This window comes from Nanorana parkeri, unplaced genomic scaffold (assembly GCF_000935625.1).
Source record: "Nanorana parkeri isolate BGI_ZX_2015 unplaced genomic scaffold, ASM93562v1 scaffold63, whole genome shotgun sequence".
NCBI classification, from domain to species: Eukaryota; Metazoa; Chordata; class Amphibia; order Anura; family Dicroglossidae; genus Nanorana; species Nanorana parkeri.
The window spans coordinates 764,131-774,028 of record NW_017306331.1 but is presented as its reverse complement, the minus strand read 5'-3'; the positions used below and the strand labels follow the sequence as shown (position 1 = coordinate 774,028).

The 9,898-nt window shown below is 42.7% G+C and overlaps 1 protein-coding gene across 1 annotated transcript in view; it reads left to right on the top strand.

The window, feature by feature from the left end:
- Positions 1–9,898, top strand: part of TTC7A (tetratricopeptide repeat domain 7A) — a 277,635-nt gene that overhangs the window by 12,010 nt on the left and 255,727 nt on the right. Inside the window, exon 2 of the mRNA XM_018576308.1 lies at positions 7,217–7,380. Coding sequence (XP_018431810.1) covers positions 7,217–7,380 — 164 coding nt within the window. The remainder of the gene's footprint in view (positions 1–7,216; positions 7,381–9,898) is intronic.

Here is a 9,898-nt window from a genome sequence, read left to right as displayed (position 1 = left end):
TTTTTTTGTATCCCTGCGAGGGAGCAAAGCTTTTTTAATGGAGAAGGAAAACCAGACACGGCTCAATCACATGTTTCACATTTATTGGCTGCAGGCGGACGGGGAACTGGTGTGGAAACATTTATTGCACATGGAGAATCCCATTTCATGTCCAGAGCAGTAATAACAGTCTAGTAATAACAGAACAGTCTAATGAATGAACACGCAGGGCTGTGGGCGAGTGAATCATGTCTCAGGCAGTCATGAGAAAACTCAGCTACTCGCTCTGGGTAAAAGCAATGCAAAGAAAATCTCTGTCTTGTTCGCCAGCATGAAAATTGGGAAGAGCCAGTCCAGTGGGATTTTGAAGGGATACAGATATCTAGGTTTAGTGTATGTTCAATACAGATATTGGGATAGAAGTTTAGCTATACTTGATGAACTTTGAATGTTGATACCAGACGTAATCACTTTATGACTCTACAAGCCCTGCCCTGCTTAACTCCATGCTGCCAGCTTCTTCTCATGTTTGATTTCTATATGTTAAAACAGAACATGCAAGGAATTAGGTTAGGGCTGCAACCAACAAATAGATTAATTGATAATGAGAATAGTTGTCAACTATTCTTATTATCGATCATTTGGTTGGATCCTCTGGCTCAGGGCACTGCAAGCAGTGGGTGGGTGCAATAGCCAGCCTGCTATTGGATATTGCAATATGAAATGGCCAATAGCAGGCAAGCTATTGAATCAGCCTACTACCTGCTATATTTACATTAAATTGCCATCTGCAGAATCTTGCCACTGGCAGCTGTCATTCCCTGGCTGAAGCTATTCAAGCGCCATGTATTTACAATACCATTATTTAAAAAAAAAAAGTAATTTTTGGTTTCTGCCTGACAAATTCTGCTGCGGGAGGTGCCTTGTAGTGCCATTCAGTTCAATGGCACCCTAAACGCTTCTCCCATCCACAGTGTGATCGCCTGCACTGGAACGCACGGTACCGCAATGCTGTGCTTTCCAGTGCAGTGCGATTGCAAAAAATTGTGTATGCAGTTTTATTCGAAAGTAAACTTTACGTTTGTAACACTCCATTTGTGTATTTTATTTTAAATTAAGCATGGTATTTATTTAATGTTTTTATCCGATTAATCAAAAAGTAATCGGCCAGCTAATTGAATATAAAAATAATCATTAGTTGCAGCCCTAAATTAGGTGTTGTTAACCGATTAATCGAACCTAATAATCGGCTAACTAATCGATTTTGAAAATAATCGTTAGCTGCAGCTCTATTGATAGTCTACAATAGCGGCCTGAAAATACTTAAAAACCCCCGATAGTTATATGTTTCCTGAAAGCAGCTCCTTGATGTTTAAACATTTTAGTTTCCTACAGAATCATCTGGTCTCCGGAGCACTGGCCCTGATATCCTGTTCTAGGGTGGCTCCTTTCCCTTGAATGGTCCTAAGGAGTTATACTTGTGTGTGCTAATAAGCTCCACAAACACACAGGCACAGCAAGGCAAGCTACTCCCTGCTTCCCATTCCTCCCTCCTCCAAGCTAGTAGATTGACAGCTGCTGAAGACTACAGTGTCCCTTGTGATCTTGTACTTGACAGGAAGTTCAGGAAAGCTGAGAGAGTTGGAGCTGTTCAGAAGCATGATGACTGTAAGTGTTTGCCCTAAAATATAAAGAAATACTTTGCTGGGCAATGTAGATTTATTTGATCTGGATTCATTATTGAAAAAAAGTTTGAGAATTTAATACTACTTTAATTTACTAAAAGAGGAAACCCAGAAATAAAGCAGCAAGAGGTACGCAATGAATATATTGTCTGGGGCAGAGGGACAATGGTCTGACTAATGCTATGTTTTTCCATCAATGGACAACTGTACATTTAATCCAGTTGTTCATTAATTACTGTAAACCCCCCACCCCCTGATTGCAGCCTGCCTGGTCCAATGCTTACCTCCTCTCAGTTCCAGCTATCTTTACTGTGGTGCCATGCCCAGTACCGCACAACCTTTGCAAGGAAAATGTCCCAATCAGCTCTCCTGACTGTGCATGCAAGCTGCGGTCATATTCATTCCTTTGGTGAGCTGTACTCATGGCAGTCTCCAGCCAACCAATGGATTACGGCTCATGTATAGGAATATAGATAGGAAAATATAGGAATAGCAGGTGGCCGCTGTGTCTTCCTTGCAAAGGCTGTGCTGTGCCTGCCATAGCCGCATAGTGAAGACCACTGGAACAAGACAGAGTGGTCTGCACGGGGGGGTAAGGGTGGAGAGGGATTAGAGCACTTGTCAGGTTTTTATTGCTATCTGTGTCCTCATTAGGGAGATTCACCCTCTCTATTTGTCCTGGTGACTGTTATCTTTGAAAGTGAAAGAAAATCCCAAATTTTGGGTTGTGATCAGAATAGGAATAGATGGGAAATCTTCCAAAGGGGATACTACCTCTGGGGCCCTGCTAACCACCTGGAATTTGACTCACTATGGAGGGATTTCCTCTTACTTCCTGCCAACACTGTTCGATAGGAAGTGAAGGGAAATTTCCCTATTGAGACACAGATGACAAAAAAAAAAAACAGTTGACATGGGTTATAACCCTCCTTTACTCCACCTAGTACTAAAAGAAAAGTTTTGGTTTCAGTTCTACTTTAAGGGCAGGAATAGGCATTATGGATAGTAGACACCCTAACGTGCTTCCACTTACCTTCCCTAACTTCCCACGCCTCCCCATTTACCTGCTGGAGCCTGGGACCCCCCCCCCCCCAAAAAAAAATGCTACTTTCAAGCATACAAGAGCCTGTGGCTCTATTCCTTGGTGCCTAAATGGCCAAATGGCAGCCCTAAGGTCTGGCAGGCAGGAGCAGGGGGGTCCTTGGCCATCTGTGAACTTTGACCCAGACCTGATCTAGAACATACTGTACATAGGGTCATGGAGGAGGGCACCAAAGTTTAGAACAATCATCAAAGGGTGCTTGATAGCTAATTAATCTGTTCATTCACCCTGGTGGGTCAAAGCTTAGTATGCTTTGAGGACAGGGGATGCATTGAATAAACGTAGGGAAGAGGGTGGGGGTAGTAAGCAAAGATAGTTCTCCTACTGCTGATGTTGTCAATATACCTAATTTCCAGGCTCAAGTCAGAATGTTTAGCTTAGCTCTCCCATCATCCTTCTAGAAAACCCTCTCTTGTTGGAAGAAAATATTTTTTGGATGTCATCACCTGGCTCATGATCTTCCTCCTCCAGGAAGTGTCTACAGGGCTACGTCACATCGGTGCACATGGCAGATCTAGTCAGATAGCCAGCTAGGCGACTTTTTCAACAGGAAATGCAGCTGTTAGAACCGTTATGCAGTAGATAGCATTTCCTGATAAATTGGAGGTTACATAGTAGATAGCATTTCCTGATAAATTAGAGGTTAAATGGTAGATAGCATTTCCTGATAAATTAGAGGTTACATGGTAGATAGCATTTCATGATAAATTAGAGGAGAAAGTAACTGGGGGCCACTTGAAGAAGAAGCAAAACAATGAAGATGGAGCACTTGCTTACATGCCAGGATAACAGCTTTAAGTCTGAATTATTTCTAAATGTTTGGAAAAAGCTCATTTTGCTTTAGATGTTGAGCCAGAGAAGCATTCATTTTATATTTCTGCTCCAGTTAGCTTTACTTATTTTCTGTTTAAAATGTTCTGACTCAAGTCCATTCTGTTCTTTATGCTCTAGCTCTCCCATGAAAGCCCAGGTCAAATCCCGATTGAGTTGGCATGACTGAGGTGAAGAAAAATATATGTCTAAGACTGGAAATTGCAAAGTTCCTATGTCTTAAAAATTGAAAGGAGAAAACATAGAAAAAATAGGATACAAAGCAAAATGTTTGCGTCTTCAAGCCTAATAGATGATAGCATGAAAGTTACTGTAATATGCAAGATGAATGTCACCTAGATCAGTGGTTCTCAACCTGTGTAACCTCAGGACCCACATTTGTCCTTGGCTATTAAGTCGCGACCCAAATCACACCAAACTGGAAAGCACGGCATTGGGGTGCCGCACGTATCGGTTCGGGTGGTCGAACTGTGGGCGGGAGGTGCGTTTTGGGTGACGAATGGCAATGCCCGGTAGGTGCGATTGTGCGGTACGGTGTGTTAATCGCATGGGTGCGATTAACACACTGTACTAGTGGGAACAGGCCCTTAAAAATCCCTGACAGACCCACAACCACAGACACAATCTCACACACTAACAGACATTCTCGCACACAAATTTTTATTTTTTTTTCTCTTTTTTTTAAGAACCACCCAGCCTTCCTACCTTACAAGAATGGAAGTGGATCCTCAGCCTGGGGTCCAGCGTGGGCTGCTGTGCTGTGACGGAGCTCCATCCATATGCTTGTACAGCTCCCTTGTGTGCCCCGTAGAGGTGCCGGGAGCCAGAATGTGACATCACTCCAGTCCAGGCACCTCTACAGGGCACACGAGGGAGCAGCAAGCAAAGTATGGATAGAGCTCCCTCATGCCATACTCCTAGCCCACCCCACCTCAAACTGACACTCGGTGTCGGGCAGCAAATTATGAATGGCTGTTGGGCAGGAGAACTGACAGTGCTGCTCTAGGGGGAGACTGAGGAGCCTCTCACCTAGTGCAGTGGAAGGCAGCGACAGCCCACTTTTGGGTTGTGACCCACCAGTTGAGGACCTAGATGACATGTTTAAAAATGGTGGTACTGTCAATGTGTAAATTAAAGCTGAGCTTTGTGCAGACATTGAAAACAAGCCAGTTTGGCGCAGTTTTGTGTTCATTAAAAAAAAAACAGCATTTATTTTTAAATGCAACTACAGTATTATCAGTACTTGAATCTGTCACTGAGACTATGAGAAGGATGGGTTACACTCTTAGCTGATCTGGCTCCACTAAATGCAAGATGCAGACAAGGAACATGCTAACAGGAGGAGAGAGATGACCTCATCATTCTGCTGCTTCGCCTTCCTTATCTTAGGGTGGGAAGGTGACCATGCTGTATTGCTTACATGTAGTTGAAAAAATCAGGTCACCATCCTGTCTTAGCAGAGCTGTGTAAATATCAGGACTGGCTGAAAAAAATAAAAAATCCGTGGGCAGATAAAACTGCTTTAAAATGTGTATTTCAAATAAGTGTTTAGCTATTTGCCAGTAGTTCATTTAAAAAAAATGCTGATGTTGTATATCTCAGTTTTAGCTTTTTTCCTTTGAAGTACTTGGGATGCTAGGTCACTCCTTTCCCAGTTTCTGTGTCAAACTTCTTCAGTTCTGGGTATAGTGCCAAGTTCTTTGTTCTGTAACTCCATGGCCTCTGACTTCCTTAATAAACCTTAGAACTGTTCCTTCTTTTTCTGAGTTGATTGCACCTCTAGTCATTAAATATGCAGCTGCTGTTCACCACCAGTTGGTTGTCTCTTCAGCATTGGGCTGACCGTAGACGTAAGGGCATGATTGGACATGCAGGCATGATACGGCAGCCCTCATGATCCGCTGCATAGGGAGCTGTGTACTTGCAAGACTGACCTACTAATGTGTCATGTCAGTGGATGAGAAATGGGAAGCTGGGGGAGAACAACTTTCCATCACGCTCACTTCTCCATTCAGCAGGGAGTGTGACTGTCCAGTGGATGAAGTGGACCTCTGCAGACAGCCCGCTGCTTTCACACAAAGAGCAGCAGCCCTGATCTTTACCCTGTAGCAGTCTTTACTGTGTCGCCGACTACTACAACGTTTTACAGGATCCCTAGCAGGAATAAATGATGTATACTTACACTGGGCCATGCTGGACCAATGTAAGTATACGTTAATATTTATATCTGGTATTCAGCTTTAAGAAAAACATAAGATATTTAAAACATTTTTGTTTGTACTCTGCTTTGATACATGTATTAAAGGCAAAGTCCACCTTTTAGAAAAAAATAATAAATGCATACTTCTTCATATCTTCATAGTTGAAATAAAGTACATTTATAATTTTTTTGCATTAAAGCCAGTAAAGCATTGGAGTCCTGATCAGTGGATGTGAGTGCAGTGCTCTGGCTCCTGCAGATTCTTCCTCCCGTTCATGTCTTCACCTTGGTATGGACATTCAGTAACATGGATGGGAAGAAGAATGAGTGGACTACAAGTGTGGTGACGTCACTGCACTTGTATTCTTTTGAGAATACAATACTGCAGCGGCTTCTCCATTCACAGATCCTGTCAAAGGAATGGATGGCGCGGCTGTGAGGGCGAAGCCACGCACAGCTACGCCAAATTCAAAATTCAACAGCAGCCTGTAGGGAAAAGGACCTGGCAATTTAGGTACGTTTAGGTAAGATGGTGTAGGTGGTGGTGGGGGATCGGGCTGTTCATGTGACAGTGTTTCATGTTACACCCTGAATATGGCTGGAACATGAAAAATGGTCCAAAATGTAAACTTAGCCAATAAGCTTTGAAGAAAGCAACAATGGGGCCTTAGACCCCTTTCACATAGGCGGTCGATTGGGTCCACCTGTCAGTTTTTTAAATGGACCCGACTTGTTGCCCAATGCTTGTCTATGGGAAGCTGGGTGTAAATGGACGGGCATCCATATACACCTGGTTACCCCAGACTCTGGTCAGGACCTGAAAAACAAACAGAAGAGGGTTGCGTTTCGGTGGACCAGATCATGACAGATTAGGGGTAACTTTATGTAAATAGAAACATGTTCATTTACATCTTACTCCCCATAGACCGGCATGGGGTCTGGCAGTTTTAAGAGGAAAAAACTGGACGGACACGGATGTCCCCACGGCAACATCCGATCCATACTGATCCGTGCACAGATCCCCCTTCTGATCAGCCCGTGTGAAGGGGGCCTTAAAGTGAATTGTGTTAACTTTCTAATTATAGCACAGTTGCAGTATTTGCTCAATAGCTTCACTAGCTTACTAATTGCTTTTGTATGTTTCTTTTATAAAGAAAATATAGTTACTCTTTAGGTGACAGAGGCCTGCGCTTCCACAGGGAACATTTCCCCAGGATTGCAGCATTTAACGGAAGTGATTATCTACAGATTAACAGTAGCAAGGGCCTCTCTGACCTTCTCCTTTGCACAAATGGCTTCCTTTTCTCTTTGGGCTTCTGCCTGTTGAACATGTGTCAAGCCATTTAATAGAGAGATGAGATCCTTCTTTATATGGGAATTTAGTGCTAAGTGACATCCGCTTTAACCTCTGCCTTCCAGATGACTTCACAAACCTGCTGCTTGCCGAGGCTCTGCTGGAACTCTGTTTAAAGGAGAATGTTGCCAAACTCAAAGACTCCATTCCATTAATGGAAAGCAAGGAGCCAAAACTGCATCAAGCCAAGAATTATCTAACTGGTATTCTAAACAGAGGCAAATTACCAGTAAGTACTGTACTCTTTGTTAACAGATGTGAATCTTGTCTGCTTTGATATTGCTATTGAACTTGTTCTTCTGCCATTCCTAATATGTAGAATTGTGCGCAGTCATAATTATCCCACCCAGACAATGTGACTGTCCAAGCCCTGAATTGTTTGGAGTCCCCGGAATATATTCAACTAGTTATCCCCCACCCCGCACCATTTTACGGAACTCTACTGTTCGCAGTCATAATTATGAGAAGATCAAAATAATTTTCTGGCGATTAATATGTGCCCGTGCTGCTCCTTAGCAATATTTTGCCCACAAGGGGACTGTGGTAATGGTCATGCTCTTATATGGAAAGTGTGGTACTTATTTTAATGAGCACACATTTGGATATACTATTGTACTGTTGTACCTAAACTAATTTGTTATGTGAATTTGGTACACCAATGAAAATATGAAAGATCCAACATATAATCATGTGAAAGTCATATCTAAATTTACTTTGGGGTAAACATTGCTTACATACGTACTCCCGGAAAATACACTTTGCTTTCCGCTTAAAGAGTTTTAAAGGGGAAAAATAGTAAAGCAAAGAATATAACATATATAAATGCTACTCAAATAATTTTGTAATTTAATAATATAAAAAATGGCCTTTCTATTTAAAACTGCAGCCACTGTAATTTTCTAAAACTGTCACAAAATTTAGTGCAATATGGCGATTTGGAGGCACAGTTGGTATACAGAATGCCATCAGAAATGTAATTTCCTGCCTCTGTGATTGGCTGACTGATTTTGACAGACGGCTGCACTGAGATACAAGTACAATTTTTGGTGACAATGGTGAGATACTCTCTCTAAGGGTTAACTACTTCTAAAGGCATGCAGACACTGCAACTTTGCTTATTAGAACACAGAAAGTGCACCCAACCCTCCCACTCAGGAATCAGTCTGGAAAGGATATGCTGTGACAAAAAGATATTCCTTCAGAACAAAAACAGGTAGGAAATTGCAACAAAATTTGTTAAAATCCTTGCACTGCACATTGATCACCCAGAGAGGATTGATGTTTTTCTCAACAAAAGTGAAGTTATTTTTACAATTAAAAGAGAACTATGGCCAAACCATTTTTTTACTTTAGCTCTCTTTTGGTTCACAGAATACATTTACTAATGTACTCCTGTGACCTAAACGCAGCATGTCGCAGGCTGTTGCCTGCTATATGCTCACAGTGCAGAGCCGCGCTGCAGCCAGGAAAGATCCAGACAGTATTGTTGGGATCCACCCCGTTGCCTGATTGACAGCTGGCTTTGGCTTTAGAGCCAGAGTCAGCTGTGCCCGCCCCCTCCCCTGTCTGTTCCTCCAATGAGTGCAGGAGGAATAGAGAGGTGAGAAGGGAATCCCTGCGGGAAGTAGTGACTGGCAGTGCAACACGGCCCCCTGCCCGCAGTACCATCAGCCTTACAGGAACGCTTGGTAATAAAATACCCTCCGTTCCAGTGTGCATGCACTATTTTCTGCGATCGCACCGCACTGGAAGGCAGGGCAATTTATTACCACGCGTTCCTGTGCAGCCGATCGTACTGCGGGCAGGGGGGCATATCTGTAGTGTCATTGGTTTGAATGGCACTGCTACGCCCCCTCCCACCTTAGAACGCAAGGTGACTTTATGTATGCAATCCCTTGTGTTCCGGGCACGGTACATTACGGTAGACGCGGCTGGAGAAAACAAGCCCTAAAACCAGAGCTCTTCAAAGCAAGGGAATTTACCCTTTAGACAGCTGTCTCAGAACAGGTTTATTCAGGAGATGATTTTCCCTCACTTCCTGTCCCTGTGGCAACTCAAAGTTTTTGGATTTCCTATCCCTTTTTATTCCAGAGACAATATTTACCAGGATCAGTAGTGAGGGTGAATCTCTCCAGCAGGGGCACAGACAGTAAAAACCTGATATAGGTTCAAACCCTTCCACATTCTATCCAAAACCAAAAGGTTTTGGCTTTACTTCCACTTAAAAGGAAACCTTAAGGGCCCGTTCACACACATCAGTGGCAGTGAAATGGTTAAAGTATTTGTATCAGCAAAACTTAATATTAGTTTCGAATAGAGTAGAGAAGGACAGAACCCCTGCCATGTTGTTATTGTCATATCTGTCCCTGCCTGCTGGGGAGATTCAGCCTATCTATTTGTGTTAGTAGCCATTATCTCTGACAGAAAGTGATGGAGAATCCCAAACTTTACAGTTGTCACCAGAACCTGAGGTTGGGAAGTAATGGGAACATTTTGCAGTGACAACTGTCAAAGAAGGGATTTCCTGCATTCTGTAGAGATTTCTTCTCACTTCCTTTTGCGTCTCAGGTATAGGAAGTAGAGGGAAATCTCCCCAATGAGACACCGACAGTAACAAATAAACAGGACAAATAAAACAGGTTGTTTTAACCTTTCTTGACCTAAACCTAAAAAAAAAAATATAGATACACCTTAATTTTACATGATTAGTCTATTTATTTATTGATTCATGTAATTACTTTGATCAG